The 20,477-nt window shown below is 33.4% G+C and overlaps 2 protein-coding genes and 1 long non-coding RNA gene across 4 annotated transcripts; all 3 read left to right on the top strand.

Annotated features, from left to right (window-relative positions):
- Positions 1–1,339: 1,339 nt before the first annotated feature.
- On the top strand, positions 1,340–2,236 carry LOC146950313 (uncharacterized). Its single transcript, XM_085748627.1, has one exon. The coding sequence runs from the start codon at positions 1,340–1,342 to the stop codon at positions 2,234–2,236; it is 897 nt and encodes a 298-aa protein (XP_085604753.1).
- Positions 2,237–11,360: 9,124 nt separating this feature from the next.
- Positions 11,361–13,055, top strand: LOC146950312 (uncharacterized). Of its 2 annotated transcripts, XR_015025473.1 has the most exons (3): positions 11,364–11,730; positions 11,832–12,019; positions 12,840–13,055. It is a non-coding gene; the product is annotated as an uncharacterized LOC146950312 (long non-coding RNA). The 2 variants fall into 2 exon arrangements; XR_015025472.1 differs by having other exon boundaries at positions 11,361–12,019.
- A 3,993-nt stretch (positions 13,056–17,048) lies between these two features.
- Positions 17,049–20,191, top strand: LOC146950311 (Protein kinase superfamily protein). The gene is made up of 7 exons (XM_085746247.1): positions 17,049–17,535; positions 17,697–17,967; positions 18,541–18,593; positions 18,683–18,750; positions 19,313–19,402; positions 19,535–19,583; positions 19,696–20,191. Exons 1-7 carry the CDS (start codon positions 17,472–17,474, stop codon positions 19,998–20,000), a joined length of 900 nt encoding a protein of 299 aa, XP_085602373.1. The 5' UTR covers positions 17,049–17,471; the 3' UTR covers positions 20,001–20,191.
- The last annotated feature ends 286 nt before the right edge of the window (positions 20,192–20,477 follow it).

The raw sequence follows: 20,477 nt of genomic DNA, 5'->3' as shown, positions 1-20,477 counted from the left end.
TACCAATGTTTTTTTTTTATGTTAATAACGAATTTATGGGGAATATGCTTTGATAATATAAAGTGAAATCTGATATAAAAAACAAAAATTCATTACCTTAAAATAGAATAAAAATTAATGTTTAATATAGAAATCAAACTTAATTTTTTTAATAACTTATCTTTTAATAAAGTTAATTAATCATTTCAAAAAAAAAATAGGGTGTGCTTTTTTTTACCAAAAAGGTTTGCTTTTTTTATGAACTTTATTGTTGTGTTTCACCGAAGTAAAATCGTAATCAGATTCACACATCTTAGATATAGAGTAATGAGAAATTCTAGTTTCAAACCTAAGTCATTTTACACATGGCTTGTGTATATCAGTGTTTTTGCAATTAAGTTGTATTTATAACATATATTTTATGAAATATTATGTTAGTTTAATTTGACAAATCTTAGTAATAAGATTTGCATTTAATTTAAAACACACTTGTTCCTAACACAATTTGTGTTTTTGACAAAACATTCATCTAATTTTATCAACAACAATAGTTTGGATACAGTAGGCATATCAATAAATAATTGAAAACTAATTAAAGATGTGGTCGTCTTAGCTAAACTCTGAGCAACCTTATTGGTTTTTCTCCTAAGACCAAGTCCAATGGGGGTATTGAAAGGGTATTTAGAGTTGTTGAATGATTGGAGAAGAGGGTATTGAAGATGAGATGGAGGAGAGAAGTGATGAAGCCATTCAATAAGTTAAAGCATGCAACGGATTGCCACGCGGCGCGTTTCTGTTCGTCCAGGCAAGCGCGTGTACCACACGCACCGACAGGGCGCGTGGGACTGTGCAAACGCGGAGAGAGAAGAAGCTTTTGAATAAAGCTGTGACACGTGGTGTTATCTGGTTGGCTGCCTGGATTTTTATCTTCTTAATAATTTGGACTCAATTATTTCATTGCAAATAATTTTTTTATTTTTTTATTTTTTTACCAAAATTCGTGATTTTTTTTTCTCTATAAATAGAGACTTGGATCATTTGATTTGGACACAGAAAAAAAATCAAGTTTTTCACTCTCTTAATCTTATTATTAGCATTTCTTTTGAAGTTTTAGTCTTTGATTAGTAAAATCGATCCCAATAACAATCAATTCAACACCCAAAATTCTTCTAATTACCCATTTAGCTACCAAAATCCCAACAATTATCAACACCCAAATCAATTTCCCAACCAACATCCTCAAAACCCAAATCAATTTCCCAACCAAAATCCTCAAAACATGCCTAATTTTGGTTATGCCTCAAATTTCAATCACCCATCCTCTGTTCCAAACAACTTTCATCCATATTCTAGATCTATGATGGGATATTCATCTCAAACACCCCCATTTAACGGTTATATGCCAATGATGAATGAAAGTTTTCAGAGTGTTGGTGAATATCCTGAATTTTCATCACAAATAAATCGTGATGGAATGACAATAGCTAATGAAGTCACTCCAGAGGATACAACTCCTAAGAGCAAGAAAAACCAGCAACCAGCATGGAACACTGAACAAAATTTGGTGTTAATTAGTGGGTGGATAAAATATGGAACATGCAGTGTTGTCGGGAGAAACCAGACAAGTGAATCATATTGGGGTAAAATTGCTGAGTATTGTAATGATCATTGCTCATTTGATTCTCCACGCGATGTCATTGCATGCCGAAACCGTTTTAATTATATGAGCAAATTAATAAATAAATGGGTTGGTGCTTATGATACCGCTAAGCGTCAGCAAACAAGCGGTTGGTCGGAAGATGATGTGTTGGCAAAAGCCCAAGAAATATATGCAGGTGGGAAGAATGTTCAATTTACTTTAAAGGAAGAATGGCGCGCTCTCCGTGATCAACCTCGTTATGGCAGTCAAGTGGGAGGAAGTGTTGGCTCAGGAAGTAGTGGATCTAAGAGATCTCACGATGACTCTGTAGGATCTAGTGCTCGTCCAATGGGTAGGGAGGCAGCTAAAAAAAAAGGAAAAGGAAAAAAGAAAAGCAAGGACGCTGGCTTGGAGGAGGTGGAACAGGAGTGGGTTCAATTCAAAGAAATGAAGGTGCAAGAGATGGAACACTTTAAAGAGTACACCGAAAAAATGGAAAAGTACACCGCAGTGCAACAAGAGAAAAACAAATTGAAGAAAATGGACATGTACATAAAGTTAACTTCCCAAGAGCATCTCGATGACAGGAAAAAAAATGGTGGAAAACTTGGAGCGTGAGCTGTTTGGAAATTAATTTCACTAATATTTGTTTGTATTCGGTCAAAATTGTCAGTGTTGTCTAGTCCCCAATGTTTACTTTAAATAATTGTCAGTGTTGTCTAGTCCTCAATGTTGCTTTAAATAATTGTCAGTGTTGTCTAGTCCTCAATGTTGCTTTAATAATTATGCATAATATTTGTCCCGTTACTTTTTCACAGACTTTAATTTCACAGCACATGGTATTCCTCAATAGTTTTTTCACAGCCCATGGTATTGTTTTACTATGCATACAAAACTTTAATTATGCATACTATTTTGTCAGTGTTACATCCATGGTATTGCTTTAATTATGCATACTTTTTTCACAGCCCATGGTATTGCTTTACTATGCATACTTTTTTCACTCCCCGTGCTTCAACTATTTGCTTATATATAGGGACTTGAATAACATTCATATCTACTTGGTATTGCCACTTGAATATTGTTTAAATTATTTCCTTTCTCAAATTGCATTCATATCTACTTCCAATATCTACTTCCAAACACCATCAATGAATCCTTTTGGTTTTGATATGAAAGCCTACTTCCAAAAACGTGATGCTGAAGACACTTATATCGTCAACCGATTTATTCAGCGTCGAAAAAAAACTAGAGGAAGGTAGTGGATCAGGTAGTGGATCTCGTAAAAAAAATATTTAAATAGAGATCATGCAGCAGCTAACCAAAGACTCATTGACGACTACTTTGCCAATGAGCCTACATATGACGATGCAATGTTTCGTCGTCGGTTCCGGATGCAAAAACACGTTTTCCTTCGAATCGTTGGAGACCTTTCAAGTAGTGATAACTACTTCACCCAGCGAGTTGATGCCACCAACAAAGAAGGTATATCACCATTAGCAAAATGTACCACAACAATGCGAATGTTAGCATATGGTGTGGCAGCAGATGCGGTCGATGAATACATCAAAATAGGAAGTAGTACAGCATTGGAGTGCTTGCTTAGATTCTGCAAAGGAATCATACGACTGTATGAGCAAGTGTACTTGAGAGCACCAACCCAAGATGACCTGCAAAGAATACTACATGTTAGTGAAATGCGGGGGTTCCCAGGGATGATCGGGAGTATTGACTGCATGCACTGGGAGTGGAAAAATTGTCCTAAAGCATGGGAAGGTCAATTTACCAGGGGGGATAAGGGAACCACCACAGTTATTCTTGAAGCAGTTGCATCTCATGATCTATGGATCTGGCATGCCTTTTTTGGATGTCCGGGAACGTTGAACGATATAAACGTTCTAGACCGGTCACCAGTGTTTGATGATGTGGAACAGGGAAAGACTCCAAGGGTGAATTTCTTCGTGAATCAACGTCCCTATAATATGACATACTATCTAGCTGATGGTATCTACCCTTCTTATCCAACTTTCGTCAAATCAATTAGACTTCCTCAAAGTGAACCCGATAAGTTATTTGCAAAACATCAAGAGGGATGTCGGAAGGACATCGAACGTGCTTTTGGAGTGCTTCAAGCTCGATTTAAAATCATCCGTGAACCAGCTCGCTTGTGGGACATAGCCGATTTGGGTATCATCATGAGGGCATGCATCATATTACACAATATGATTGTTGAGGATGAACGAGATACATATGCTCAACGTTGGAGCGATTTTGAGCAATCTGAGGGAAGTGGATCTAGTACACCGCAACCATACTCGACCGAGGTGTTACCCACTTTTGCAAATCATGTGCGTGCTAGATCCGAGTTGCGTGATCCAAATGTTCACCACGCATTGCAGACAGATCTAGTGAAGCACATATGGACAAAGTTTGGAATGTTTTGAGTTTGAAGATCATTTGTATCGTACTAAATAAATTACGTGTGTGTTGTGTGCTTGTTTGTTGTCTTGCATTTTAAGCTAATCGTGTGTCGCGTGCTTAGTTTGTTGTATTGCATTTTAAGTTAAGAAAATAAAAATAAATTATTTAAAAAAATATTGTTTTTTTAAAAAAATTATTTGTATTATTTTAATTTAATTATAATCGATAATTATAATTTTATGCAATTATAAAAACAAAAATTAAATAAGAATAAGAAATAAAAAGTGGTGGGGTAGGGTGTTGAATGAAAACTATTGGAGTGGTAAAAATTGAATGGGTGTTGAATTAAGAGAGAGAAAATGATGTGGAGTGTTGGGAATTGAAAAAGTGGGTGTTGAAGGTTATTGAATATTTTTTGCCATTGGACATGGTCTAATAAACTCAACATGAGAGTTTGTGTAAAAAGTAGAGAAAATAGTTTCTATAACCCCTAATGATAGCTCCAAAATCATATTCGTTTCTTTTGCCACTATTAAAGTTATCTATAACTTTTTTGGAGTCTAGCTCAAATATCATATTGTTAATTTGTAGTTCCTTAACCCATCTCAAAGCATACAATAATCCAAAAGGCTTCTGCTTCATCAACATTAATCATAGTTGAAAGCCATTTGGATTTAGCCATGACATAGCTCCCTTGCTCATCCCTGATACACATTCCTAAGCCAACTCTGATTCTTGCTCTATCCAACGATGCATCAACGTTGTATTTGAAACAACACATATTTGGTTTCCTCCAATTAGTACAGATAGGCTATTGTTGATAAATCATCGACATTTTGCATATTTCATGTGCATTTTGTTAGCCAGTTAAAAGATTTCTACCTCGTTCATACATAGTCGCATGCAAAATCTGCTCATTTCAATATATTAGATTGTTTCTTAGTTTCCAAATGGACCAAAGAGTGCATCAAAAAGTAGCTTGTTGTCCCGGATTCAATGCCTGTAAGAGATTAAAAACAATTTCACAAACATCCAACACGCCATTCAACGCCTCTGATATTAGAGTCCAAAGTCCCACATGTTGGCATCATTGTATATTGTTTGGGCAATTGAAAAATAGGTGTCCACTATCTTATAACATGTATCACACAAAACACGACTGTATGAACAATTTACACCAAAATCATGAAGTTTAACCTGCATAGAAAAACGGTTCTTGCAAACTCCGCAAGTTTTTTACTTTAGGAGGAACTTACACTTTCCAGCTGTCAGTTACCATTATTTAGATTGTTTTGTACGCCTACATGATATTGCAAACTCATACGGTAACCACTTGACACCGAATATACACCAATCCTCTCATGGTTCCAACTCCATTTATAGTGAAGGATCAACTTTACCATTAAAGTGTGTATAATTTTTTATACGTCTTCGGCACTTACAAGATTTCAGATAATCCTATGTTTCATATCCTCGTTTGATTGAACATAAAATCTACCATTGTGAGATTTTTCAGCTCGAGGTCATGATCACTTTGATTGCTTATGAAACTCCTGTCACCTAATCAACTCTGGTCCCATAGAGTAATATTTCTACTTCCAATGTTCCTCTTACCACGTGTTTGAAGCTCCATGTACTATGCCACATATAACTTGGATTTCTTCCAATTATTGATTCCATAAAGTCATCATGCGGATAGTATTTAGCTTTGAATAATCTGGTAATTATATTGTATGATTATTCATGAATTTCCAAGCTTGCTTACCTAGCATAACATTATTAAAAGCTCGTAAGTACTTGAACCCTAAACCCCCGTTATATTTGTGAATGATCAATCTTTCCCATGACATCTTGTCTATTATGCCCCACCAAAACAAGTTGAACATTTTTTCAATAAAAAAAAAAGTAATAGTTTTGGATAGATAGAATATACTCATGATGCACGAAGGAATATATTGAAGCACTGATTTAATCAAAACTCCACGAGTTGCTCTTCTTCCAAAATCTATCTTTGATGGATTTGAATATTCTTCAATATTGAATATATATATATATATATATATATATATATATAGATAGATAGATAGATAGATAGATAGATAGATAGATAGATAGATAGATAGATAGGTAGGTAGGTAGGTAGGTAGGTAGGTAGGTAGGTAGGTAGGTAGATAGATAGATAGATAGATAGAGAGAGAGAGAGAGAGAGAGAGAGAGAGAGAGAGCGGGGGTGTATCAAGTAAGAGGACTTGTTATAACGAGAGATGAGAGCATTAATTATTAACAATTAGAATTTAAGGAACGGCTATGATTGAAATGCACTCTCTTTCTCTTAGGCTACGGTTCCTTTTTGTTTACTATACTTCTTCTCCTATTCAATTGCCGACATATATTCCTCCACCATGCACCATCAAATTAGGAAGATGAAGCAAAGCAGTAGAGGTGCAATTGTATGTGGATTAAGATTCCAGTACTTTGTCCCTTCAAATCGAATTGGGTTTTTTTCCCCAAACTGACATATCTTTCCAAGTTTACAGTTGATATGAGCCATACACCCATCTGGTTTTCAATTGTTATGATTATGTCCACTTTTCTTTACCATGCCAGATTATGAGTATTTCCTATGACCTGTGCAATAGAAAGAGAGAGAGAGAGAGAGAGAGAGAGAGAGAGAGGGAGAAGGTATGGAACAGGGAGAAAGGCGCACGAGTGTTATGATGATGGAAGGTGCACCGAGAATTTTTAGAGTCTAACCGTTAATTTAGATCTAAAGGCTATTATTCAGTCCTCTCATCTCTCGTTATAATGTTTTCTCTCACTTAATACATCCTATCCTATATATATATATATGTGTGTGTGTGTGTGTGTGCGCGCGCGCGCGCGTGCGAACACACGAGAGAGAGAGAGAGAGAGAGAGAGAGAGAGAGAGAGAGAGAGAGAGAGATAAAGATGACCGTAGACAAAATTTTAATGTATAAAACTTATTTCAAGAGATACAACAATAACAATAAGGGTCCGTTTTGTGCGCATGATAAGACAGAGACATGATATGATTAGAAAATGGATAAAGATATGATATGATAGTAACAAGATAGACACTTATCCTATCATGTGTTTGGTGCACACATGATAAGAAAGATGATAACATTATTTTATCCAATCATGTGTTTGGTGCAACACCCCAAATTTTATTTATTTAATTTAATAAAGTTAAATAAATAGTGACTTAATTATTATTGTGGTGACGAGACATTTTACTTAAAAAAAATATGTCATCGTTGAGAAAAATAGAATTTTGGTGGTTGTTAATATTTTATGTGAATTAAAATGATAAGGTGTAACAAAAAAAATATAATTAAAATAATAAGGAGAGGAATAAATAATAAATATTAGAGGTGGGAGGTGAGAAATAGAAGTAATAAAATAAGTGGGGGAGGAGGGAGTAAAATTATAATAAGTAGAGGAGATAAAAGTAATAATAGATGGTTAACCTAGTTTCCTAGTATAAATAGAGGAATATAAAGTCAGATTGTATGATAGAAACAGAGAGAGGAGCAGAGAAAAGGAGGCAAACCCTAGCTAAGGAGAATTGAAGCAAATGTTGTGTTTTTGGAGAATTCGAGGTAAGGGGGAGATTATTAGACTCATGGGTATTTTAGCGGAAATGGGTAGAGGGGTTGGCTCTTGACCCCAGCTTCGGCCTTGTTTGTGTTCTTTGAGCTTGTTGTGCGTTCTTTGTGTTTGTTTGTGTTCTTTGTGTTTGTTTGTGTTCTTGATATTTTTAATAAATTGTATGTCTCTTGTTGACTGAAAAATATTGAGTTGTGTTAAGAGCAAAACCAAGTAGTAACGTTTAGAGATATTTTTGTCATGTTTCAGATTGATTTATATAGAACCCAATTTGGAGGGTGTTGTTTGAGATGGAAAAAAAACCATTAGTTTTAGAACCGGTCCTAAAATTTCAATACAGGTTCTCTTGTTAGTTGTTTTTCTTGGAAATGCTAGATCATTTTCAGATGTTATAGGTAATTTGAGCCTCAATTTTGTGGACCGTGCCATGCACTTTGAGTTTTGGAAAATTAAGGCAGATGTGAATAAGTGTGGGATGGTGAATGTTTAGTTTTCTGCGGAGTCATTTTGAGTGTTGATCTTTTAAGGAATTGCCACTGTAATGTTAGGCTCTCTTGATGAGATTTTTTTTGTTTCTAATTAGTCCTTTATTTTTTAGCAAGTACCGATCTAAGAGATTCTTAAGAAAAATAATAGTAGTTGGACAAATGTAACTATGGTACAAGGCAATATTGGCTAGAGGTTCTATTAAAGTTAGATACAATGAAATTAATCCCCTCTTAGTTTGATTTAGTCCAAATTGTGGGATATTTATATAGATATAACACGTTAACACCCGTGGTATTGCAAAACTCAGTTAAGTGTCATTTAGGAAGGAAATTAAGTAACAAACGGGTACCTTCATTTTCTAGTAGTGTTAGTTGTCTGCTAGTATACTGTGTACATGGCACCCTATATCTAGTTTTATTAAGGCAAGCTACATACAAGTACCCATACGTGCACTGCACCTTTAGCAATTTATATCTAGTGGGTTTATATGAGTACTAAATCACAATAGGAAAAGAGAAGTATATATCGAGGCTTTTAGGTACTTGGGTGGGAGTTTATAAAATTAGCTAAGAGATATCAAAAAGGATAATTACGAAAAAGAGAGTAGAAGTAAAATAGGTGTTTGATATTTCGTTGGAAATTAGAATCTAAGGTAAGTATAATTAAAAAAACATCAATTTGAACTTATTAAAAGTTCATCTCTGAGATGCAAAAATGGAACCTAGGTAAAGGTGGTTATTTCTTTGCCAATTTTGAAGAGTTAAAGAATTAGGATAATCGTTAATGTTAAGAAACGATAAGACAGATGTGAATGAGAATAGGAAGATGTAAGTTAAAGAAATGGGTAAGGTTAGAGATAGTGATAACGGTGAAGAAAAATATCAAGTTGCTTGAAGTTAATAAGATGAATCTTTAATGATGTAAATGGTGCGAATATGGGGTGAGATAAAGACCTTAAGTTTGAACGAGGTTACGGTTATTGAAATTGTTGATGCTATAGGTGATGATAATAGAGAAACAAATATTATTCCTAAAAAAAAATAGAGAAACAAATATTAAGTTATAATGAAGTCATGATTTAAGATAATGAGTTTACTAATAGTGAGACGAATTAATGGGTTATAGGGATTTCATTGAAGAGATTGGATAATATGATGCAATGTTGTTTTTATTAAGATTAATAAATGTAATAATGGTGTCGTTAATTGGCGAGGGTATTGTTGTGTTGTTGCGTCGATAATTGGTGGGATAAATTTTGCAATGAATGTTGAATATTAGTGAGTTATATATTGTAAATTGGTTCTTAATATTGATGAGATATACATATAAATGATTAATGATGACGATATTGGTAATTATATAAATTATGGTGACTTTATTGGTGAGTAATTATATAAATTTTGGTGACGTAATTGGTAAGTAATTATATAAACTCTGACGTTATTGGTGAGTAAATATGTAAATTCTATGATGTTGTATTTGGTGAGTTTCTTCATGCATGTAAATATGTAAATTCTATGATGTTGTATTTGGTGAGTTTCTTCATGCATAATATCATGATTAGGATTCTGGTGACGTGTAAGTTCAGTAACATAACTCTGACATACAATATTGGTGAGTAGAAATGGTACCACATGAATATAGGTGATATGGGTGTGTTGCATAATGCATATAAACGTTGATGTGAATAACTGGTGTGTGTTGTGAATGATGTGTGTGAATGATGACGTTAAAATTGACGAGAGTTTTGAATGATGTGTTTAATTGTTGATGACTCAATATTATTATTAATTAATGTTGTTCATGTGTACTAATTACATGTTATGAATTGTATTCTCACCCCGTTTTTTTATTGTGTGTTTGACTGTTTGTGGTGTCTATACTCGTGGGGTACATATACTCAGGTGGGAAGAACAAGAAACAAGAGTGTAATTTATACTATCAGGTTGGAAAGATATAGATTGGGAACAAAAAAAAAGTAGCAAGAAACAATTTTCTTGTTGGAAGATTGGGAAGAAAACAAAAAAAAATTAAAAAAGAACAGAACATGAAGAAACATGGAAAAAGTGGGAGTCGAAGGTTTTACTAGGAATAGAAGAGGCGCGCGCTTGATAGTTTTATGCTATCAGGTTGCTAACCCACCAAAAACTAAGGATAAGAATAACAAAGGAGGAGCACGATAAGATTTAAAATAGGTTAAACTTATCCTTTCTTGTGGGTGCACTAAACAACGAATTGAGTCAAGATATGATAATCTATTTATATCATGTCTCCTTATCATGCGCACCAAACAAACCGTAATAGTTAATTAATATTATGTTATGTGTGATGCATGCATTAGAAGAAGAAGGAAATAAGGAGCACAACTATATGCACTCACGCACGCATGCGTACACGCATGCGCGCCTATACAAACAAACTGAAACACAAACATACACACAAGCTCACACATTTATATGAACATTTAAGGGAAGTTTCCCCATTAAATTATAAAAATCAAGTTTTAAGATGAGTGCAACTGAATATCATGTCCTTTTTAATGCTAGACAACATTTTTCAAAAATAACTTCTCAATGCATCACTCCCACGATTTTTCAGTGGTATCATTGACATTGCGCTTACATGAAACATGTCGTTACACGTGATTTCATTTCACCCCCACCATTCTCATATGCATCCGCAAGATTGCGGCCACATCAAGTGTTGCTGTTAAACCATGATCCTTCTTTTTATAAGAATAATACCCAGATCCAGCTCCAACTGAAAGCAACTAAAACAACGGAACACCAACAGCTAAACCAATTTTCAATGAATTTCTATTTTCATCAAAAACTTCAATCAAAATACTCCATTTCAATACACAGTTTATCTCAGCCGTAAGTCCTGTTGTAACATCCCGATATTTATAATCGTCAGTTTTTATAATTTTATTGATGTATCATTTACTTATTTATCTAACAGTTTATTTGATGAATTATTACCATTGTATTTATTATTTAATTAGAATGGACTAGTTTCGTTAATTCAATTATTAATTAATTTTTGATTAAGTCAAAATTGGACCATTCTTTGGTGGGGCATTATAAACACACGTGAGAGGCTTACTCTTATCGGTTCCAAAATTCTAGTTCTCCCTCATGTTATATTCCTTCTAGTTGCCAAAGACGTGGGCATAAGTTCCAAAATTTTAGGCACACATCATTTTGGTTATAGGAGCAAGACCAAGGCACACGTTATTCTAGTTCCCCCTCATCAATTAGTCATACTGTGTACTTTCTTCTCCTTTTCATTCTTGAACGTGTGGCTTGATTAAAGGAGCAACTCATAGTTTACATTTCTATACCAACAATTCTTAATTTCTATCTCTGAAACAATCATCCATAAAACACCATTTTTACCTACCTATTAAGCCAAGCCATGACCAGTCACAGATACCCAAGGATATGCGCTATGCGTCACCGATTACAATGAAAGAGAAATTATAGCATATTCTTATTTCATATGCCATTCTCATATTTTTTCCAAGTCCATCGATCAACTCCTATGCTCTCATCTTGTCAAATAATTTTCGTGTAAGTCCTTTTGCATATGTGTTGTTCCATTTTATTTCTTGTCTCACTGTGAAATTCTAATTCTAAGCCCATTCTCGTTTTCCTCAAACCTGTCATCGTAGAATTGCGACTACGCCTTCGTTCACCGTCCGATTGAGCTAATTTCTGGACAACATGTTCTCAGCATGTGGTTCTTCGTTTTCAACGGTCCGATCGTCAAAATAATTCCTGGAGTGAGAGAAAACGTGTCTGCACCGTAGCTGTGAGTTTAAGGTGGTTTAGAGTTCGGCTAGGAAGAAAAGCTCTCTAGGTAAGGGCTTTTTCCCCATACGTCCATACTAAGTGCTAGGCTGTGTTATTAAGTAGAGGTAGCAATTCTTGTCTTTTAAAAAGAAAAATAATTAAATCGAATTTTCATGGTAAAATTAATCCTTTCTAAAAGTGATTATTATTAATTATAAGTGATTATTCTTAGTTATGTTTTATATGATGATTGTGTACGACGATGTGATGTTGAATGATATATTTATTTTATTTTAATTATGTTTCATATGTTTTTTGTGAGGCTGAGAAAGACATCTTAGATTTTTTATTAATTAAGGAAAGGAAAAAGAGATGATAATGTGCTATTATTTTCTGTGTGGTTGTCATAGTGGCGGGAATAGCATCTATTTTTATTATCATGACATATGCATTATTGGTGTGCCTTAGTGGCGGGTTAAACTTATAATTCTTTGTGGTGCCTAAGTGGCGGGATTTGGTTTGCATTTTCATGATCATGCATGGCATATGCATATGTGTGGATGCCTTAGTGGTGGGATTACAATTATATTCTGTGTGGATGCCTTAGTGGCGGGAATTATATCCAGATCATGTAGTAATTAAGAGCATGCATTTTACACATCATTGCATTGCATTGGGTTGTTATACGTCTGTGTGTTGATAAGTGATTAAACTATTATATATACAAAAGAAATGTGTATGAACTTAACCTTAAAGACTTAAATGTATTTTTCTTATTTCTTTTTGATTGAAAAGTTTTGATACTAACTATTTTGTGGCATTGTTCTTGTGCTTTGAGTATGAACCAATTTGGATAAGGAAATTGACCCCTTACACTAACGTTTTAGGTATCAAAGAAGGCAGGTGTATGCTTTGGTGTTTTTGCTTGAAGCGCGTACGGGAACGAAATTGGGTTTTTTATTGAATTGTAATTTTAGAAGTAATTTTGAAGGATATTAGTTTAAGAATTTTAATTAAATTTGTTAAGAATTTTGTATAGGTTTTGCTAGAATATATATTATTGATGAAATAAATAAATAGTAGTGTTTTTCAGAAAAAGAAAATGATTTAGGCGTAATGTCTTGGATCAAAATCTGGGGCGTTACACCTGTTGAAGAAGAAAATCCAAAATACAAGTTTTGATTCACCACTTTTTTAAGATCAAGCTCCAAACTTAAATTTGGTTTAGCCAGTTTTGCAACTATAGGTAAACGTAGTGAAGGTTGTACCGTCATGTAAACTTGGGGAATTTTTTGGTTTCCATCATATTCTATCCACAAAACGTACAACCGAGTTTTGTTTGGGGCGATTTCAAACTTGAGAGAAATTTTGACATTGGAACGAACGCCATCAATGTCAAGTCTCATATGATTGTTGTCACGGTCAAACTCTTCTTTAGTTGTGTCAAGTTCGATCGCGACAAAATGGTTGGTGGAATTAACGTCTGTCGAGGTGTTTATAAAACCCAAGAAACCACTGAAGCTATTGAGAGGAATAATGAGAGACGGTGCAATGAAGAAAGTCATACCTTCGTCGGATGTTGAGTATATATATATATATATATATATATAATTTAAAAGTAGTGTGTACATATATATGTGTGTGTGTGTGTGTGTGTGTGTGTGTTTGCGCGCGCGCGGAGAGAGAGAGAGAGAGAGAGAGAGAGAGAGAGAGAGAGAGAGAGAGAGAGAGAGAGAGAGAGAGAGAGAGAGAGAGAGAGAGAGAGAGAGAGAGAGAGAGAGAGAGAGAGAGAGAGAGAGATGAGCGTAGACAAAATTTTAATGTATAAAACTTATTTCAAGTGATTAAAGAGATACAACAATAACTGTAATAGTTAATCAATATTATGTTATGTGTGATGCATGCATTAGAAGAAGAAGAAAATAAGGAGCACCACTATTAGAAGAAAAAGAAAATAAGGAGCACCACTATATGCACTCATGCACACATGCGTATGTTCGCACACACCTAAACAAACAAACTGAAGAAAAAAAAAACACACACACACACACACAAGCTCACATATTCATATGAACAGTTAAGGGAAGTTTCCCCATTAAATTATAAAAATCAAGTTTTAAGATTTGTACAACCGAATATCATGTCCTTAATCCTAGACAATATTTTTAGATGTAACTTCTCAATGCATAACTCCCACAATTTTTCAGTTGTATCACACTCACACACATAAGACATATAGATGATATAAGTAAGTAAATAAATAAATAAATAAGACTTATTTATAAGTTAATAAATGAGAGCTTATTATTTAAATTATGAAACATGATTGAAACAAAAAAAAAAAAAAATTAAACGTGGTACACCGTAAGAAACTGTGCATTTAAGGGAAACCAACAGACCATAAGGTATGATGCATGGTAAACTGGAATTCGGTTAGGAGACAAGTAAAACACGCTAAAACATTGTTCAACCCAAAAATCGAACTCAGGTTCCACTGAACAATTCGTTATTTTGTGGAGTTCATTAACCAATGGAGCTCAATTGCTTCGTTGGTAATTTTGAATTGAAAACACCAAAACTTAAATTTTTAAGTAATTAAATGTCACAATTTAAGATAAAAAAATTTATTAGCAAAAAATAAAAAATTTATATTAAATTCCATAAAATTTTAAGTAATGAAATTTTCCTAAAAATAAAAAAAATTAGGATTAAATGCACTTTTGACCCCCTTAACTATTCAAAAGTTGTGATTTTGATCCCCCTAAAAATAACAAGTTTGCCCCTTAACTTTACAAAGTGTTGAAATTTTAGCCCCTTATCTTTGATAAATAGCAATTTTGGCCCCTAATTTTAAAAAAAAATAGGATTTTTGGCCTCCTAATTTAAGACATATGACGTCTTCTAAGGAAGTTTGGCCATGAATCTTTAACTTGGTGGGCCAAAATTGGTATGTTTTTGTTAAGGGGCAAAAATCGCAAGTTTTAAAAGTTAAAATGCTAGAAACACATTTAAACCAAAAGATTAGCAGGATAATTTATCCACAAACAAAGTTTGGTAGTTTTGAGTATGGTAAAAAGTATAGTCTCATTTCATTTATCTTTCTATATAATGTGATGGACCCATTTTTTTTCTTCCAGATATATAAATTATCAAGTTTGAGTGTGGGTCCTACCTAACTCATTACCCTGTGACCAATTTTAGTGGCTTGAATGATGACAATCGAGTTTCACTTCTTGAGAGTCAAAATCGATTCTTAAAGTGTAGAATTAATTTTGACATTTTACTTAAAGTTGGAGCTTGTAGATTATGATTCTAAAATTAATTTTTTACACATAAATTTAAAATTCAACCCACTGTTACATGAATGTAACTAAACACAAATCATTTTCCTTGAAACTCATTTTTAGTTAATATTAATTCTACAAAATCAATTCACTTAAAATCAATTCTTCTGACCGCCGAGTCAAACATACACTTATACTATCTTTTACAGTTTGATAAAATGATACACTATTTTTTACTCCTAACATTTCCCCCCTAATCACACTACCAATTAGTAGCAGAAACCTCAAAAATTGAACTAAAATCTTTTCAAGATGTAATTGAGCATCTAAGCTAGAAGCCTTTCTTTCAGTAAAAATTAGTAATCATTTTCATATTTGAACTTGTAACAAGTAGCTACAATAATAGTCCTTAAATGCAGCGAAATTACAAAATAGTCACTGATTATGCACTTTGTTAGTTAAAATAGCTGCTGCAACAAATGTTCATATTTTCAATCAAGAAATGCTTACATCTCCTTTGCCTACACCCCCTTTCAACATTCATGCGTTAACCCACCACCACGTTTCAACCATCTAATAGGTCTACGTCCATGGAGTTAAAGGAAGCATTACAGGGTGCACAATCAAAGATTATTTTGTAATTTCGTTATATTGATAGACAATTATGACTATTCGTTACACATTCAGAGATAAAATGACTATTTAAGATAAGCACCTTTCAATTACGCATTCTGTTTCATTAAATAAACAATTTTCTTTCTTTTTGCAACTTTTTTTAACAATTCCAAGAAAAAAAATGTCGTCAACATAAATTTTTTCTTTGAAGGCACTTATCAACAAAGATAATTCCTGCACTGAATGACAATTATCTTCTGTTCAACGGTGGAACAATAGTTAACTACCATTAAAGGTATTTTTGAAAATATGTGGTGCCTCTGGTAAACAAATTTGATTTAAAAATAAAAAAGATTATCAAAATACTTTATACACAATGAAGTTCACTAGTTTTGGGATATGAATCATCTTCTTCACTTTTCTTTTCTTCTCTCTCCTAACTCTTTATCTCTCTCTTAAATTCACGAATAAACATATACTCCATCGGTTCCAAATTATAAGCCGCTTTGGGAAAAAAATTGTTCTAAATTATAAGTCGTTTTACAATACGAATAAAGAATTAATGTTGTTTTTCATTATCTTTTACTATTTATTACTTTTTTCTTTCAATTCTTTAATTTATCTATCCTTTATCATTTATTAAGAATAATTTTGTAAAACAACTTATAATATTTCTTGCTCTTATCAAAACGACAGTATAATCTAAGACATAGAGAGTATTAAAAGAGAAAGTGAGATTTAGACTGAGATAAAAGTTATAAGAGGGAATGAGAGAAGATTTGAGCAAAGGATCCAATTAACTAGTTTTGAGTAAGGTAAGAAGTATAGTCTCCTACACATGTTCTATTAACTTGTCTCTCTACAATGTGATAGACCACTAATTTGGACATGAATTTGGTGCTGCAATAATTACACGTAGTTACATGCAGTTTCAAATCTCAACCGTTTATTTGAGATTGAACGGTTAGCATTAAAAACTATCTTTTTAATAAAATGATTTTAACCGTATGATTTTGATCAGACTGCTAACATGCTTTACAATAGCCTGCTATTACATTACAACATGAAATCTATTTCCCACTTTTTTTGATATACTCATAATGCTCTTGAAGCAAGCAGTGATGTTTGAATATAGGACACCCAACTCATCACCATTTGACCAATTTTAGTGGCTTGTATGATGACAACTTACTAATTACCGAGACTATATAGTACTAACATTTTTCACCGCATTATTAAAAGAGCATAAAGCTCTCGGAAATTGAACTGAATCTCCTGCAATGGAAGCATCTAAACTATACTATAACCCTTTCTTTCAGTAATTAATTAATTAATTAATTTAAGATAACCAAACTTTTTAGTCACCATAAACTAAATCTTAAAACAGAAACAGTTTTCAGTTACGCATTCCTTTTTCTAAATAAACAATTTTCTTTCTTTTCACAACTTTTTTAACAATTCCCGTAAAAAATGACGTCGACGCACGTTAAATCTGATCCCAACAGATTCGTTTTTCTTTCAGTGAAGTAATGGAATTTGACGGTGTTATCTTCCTAACAAACTCCGTTATTTCTTCTAACCGACAACGCTTCTTTCATCATCATCACCATCACCATCACAATGGATCCCTTGATCCGCAAGTTCCGCCGCCACATTCTCCATTGGCTTCACCGATCTCGCTCCGGTAACTCAATTTCAATCCTCTATAGCATCGACACTTCTGATAGAAACTGTATCAGTAGTGTCTCTGACACACATGATTATATTCAATTAATTCATACTTTGATTAGTGTGTCAGTGTCGTATCCGGTGTCTAACTAATATGTAACTTGTTGAATTGTGCAGGATCGGTGTTTTTTGTGAGGAGAATTTCGTACAAGGAAGTAAGAAAAGCAACTGATAGTTTTCAAAGAATAGTTTATAGCAATTCTGAAGTTTCTGCATATGCTGCGAATTTTGGTGATAGTGGTGTTTGTTTGGTGAAAGAATTGAAAGATTTTGATAAAGGAAATGATGAGAATTTTCATAGACAAGTTCAGTTGTTGGGACGATTGCATCATCGACATCTTCTTTCGCTTAAAGGTTTTTCTTTGGGACATGATCGCAAGAGCAAGAGGTTTCGCATTTTTTCATTTTTCTTTTCTTTTTTTATTGATTTTTCTGGTTGAGTATGAAAATTTGCATGATTAGAATTTATTAATGGTGATGGTGATGGTTTCACATCTTTAGTTGTTATTATAAACATTTTTAACGATCTGATTGACAGTGTAAAATATCTTTACACCGACGATGTATATGAATTGAATTCCTGTTTTATGTTAATGGTTCTGCACTTATAAAAAAAAAAAAATAATAATCTTCACTAATGGGTAAATTGAAGGTAAATGTATTTTAAAATAATTGAGATGTAGAAGTAAATTTTAACTTATGTAAGATATTAATATTTAAAAACATCACAGTTTGTTTTTATGAAAAAGACACATCATTGTTATTGCAACATTCTTTTGATAATTCATTTTTTGTAAATGTTAAAAAGTTTATCAAAACTGGCTCTTATTCATTTTTATAAGATGAGATTGTCTGCTTTTGGTCATGGACAGTTATTATTTATTACAGTTAGAGATTATTTGGTATGAGGGTAGATGGATATAGCAATTTTCTAACTTTTTAAATTGGATTATTTCTGCAGACTGCTCATATTTGACAACATAGATAATGGAAGCTTAAAGGAGCATCTGAATGGTAAGTTTTGAAAGGAAAAAAAGTTTAGAGGAGCATGTTAACGAGTTTTGCAATATTTTGATTGTGTTTAAATCATTGGATGCTACCAGACCCCTTGAAGACTCCCTTAAATTGGAGGACGAGGTTGCAGATAGCTAATGGTGTTGTGGCTGCACTGGTAAGCTCTGTAAATTAAAGCATGTCCAATGTGATAATGCACTCCTATTTTACTCTATGTTACAATTAATTTGAAAAACCTATATTTTAAGTCTCCTATACATTGATTATGGATGTGGGAAAGTCCCTGCTAAATTGACAGTGTTCAGTATCTACTCTGTGTCAAGCCCCTGTCTAAAGAAAATTGCTTGGTCAATTTTGCGAAACGAATGATGGAAATATACTTGGCTTTCATGGACGATTGTATGAGTTATCTTATGTCTGTTCAGTTAGTGTTTAGTGTCATTTAGAAATTGATCTTTAACCTACCAAAAATTTGACTTTAGGCAGGAAGGCTAACAATCTGTTTACTATTTTCCCTAGTGTACTTAAAGGGGGAGAATTATCAATTCTCATAAATGTTCGAGTGATGCTAATAGAAAATGAGATGAAAGAAAATGACAGAAAAATAGTAAATCCTGTAAATTAGTAGAAGCTAAAAGCAATTAGTAGAAGCCACAAAATTTGCCAACCATGTTTAACTGATTTTGGCGCCTTCTTACATATGTTGATTCTCAATGCAGGAATACTTGTTTCTCTTCAGTGAACCACCAATAAGTCATGTCTCTATCAGCTCTAGCAATATTATGTTAGATGAGAACTTCACCCCTAAAGTAAGGAAATACTTCCCTTTATCTCACTATAATGCATCATATCTGATTGATCATTTCCAAATGCAAATAAAAAAATAATCTAATTTAGAATATTATCAAATGAGATTTCAATCTGTTTTTACCTTGTTACAGCTTTCTGATTTTGGCCTTACGGGTGGAAGTTCGTCGCCATATTCACAAGGTCACTTCTCTTTGTAAACTACTCTAATACTCTTACAACAAAAATCAAATTTCAAAAACTTTCACTTTTGTAATTTACATATTTATATGCTCATTAGCATCGTTCATTTCAGATTGCATGGGGCCGGAAAGTTGCAAGATTATATTCCAACTTGGAGTGCTCATACTGGAACTTGTAACAGGTCAATCTTCGGAGATGGAAGGTTCTGATTTAATTGAATGGATACAAGAATCCAGATTTTTTAGTTCCATAGATAAGATGTTAGACCCTGATCTTGGAAACAGTTATGAGTATACGGAGCTTAAAAGTCTTCTAGCTGTGGCAAAATTATGTATCAAATCATGGGACAAGCCTTCATATACAATTCTTCAGTTATTTAGGTATCTCCAAAAGGAGACTGATATTCCCCAAGATTAGGTATGTTACTTGGGAAAATATAGGAGAATGTTAGTTCTGTGTGAGTGTGAATATCAATATGATTCTTGCCTCTTGGAGAGACTTTATTTCATTAACCTCGTCTGATAGGGTATTTTCACAATAACTGCTGATGACACTGATGAAGTGTTGTCTTTGTTTTGGATCATTTTACAAAAAATCACTTCTCAAAATGACTTTTAAGGTTTTGTTTATTTGTTTGTTTCAGCTTTAAGAAATAAAAATTAAAGTGTAAAGGTTTTAATTTCTGATTGTAGGAGCTGTTGAAAATACTGTATATCAATAGGTGTGAACTTAAGAGAGAAAAGATTGTACTTTAGGGACTACCTTTCGTTTTAAATGTTACGATATTGAGGTACTACTATTTATAAAATATTAAAGATTAGATACCATTTTCTTATTCTTTTAGGACTAAATAGAAAAAATAATTGTGCTTGAAAATGCTACTTTGCGTATTGC

The sequence above is a fragment of the Medicago sativa genome, chromosome 2 (genome assembly GCF_051527215.1).
Source record: "Medicago sativa cultivar Bolivia chromosome 2, Bolivia_mono, whole genome shotgun sequence".
In the NCBI taxonomy this organism is placed as follows: domain Eukaryota; kingdom Viridiplantae; phylum Streptophyta; class Magnoliopsida; order Fabales; family Fabaceae; genus Medicago; species Medicago sativa.
The sequence above is the reverse complement of the archived record's forward strand: the minus strand, read 5'-3'. Positions and strand labels throughout refer to the sequence as shown.

Coding starts and splice junctions, on each gene's coding strand:
- LOC146950313 (XM_085748627.1), top strand. CDS start 1,340: ATGGGATATTCATCTCAAACACCCCCATTTAACGGTTATATGCCAATG.
- LOC146950311 (XM_085746247.1), top strand. CDS start 17,472: ATGGATCCCTTGATCCGCAAGTTCCGCCGCCACATTCTCCATTGGCTT. Junction 18,594..18,682: donor CTTAAAGGAGCATCTGAATG/GTAAGTTTTGAA, acceptor GGATGCTACCAG/ACCCCTTGAAGACTCCCTTA. Junction 19,403..19,534: donor ATGAGAACTTCACCCCTAAA/GTAAGGAAATAC, acceptor ACCTTGTTACAG/CTTTCTGATTTTGGCCTTAC.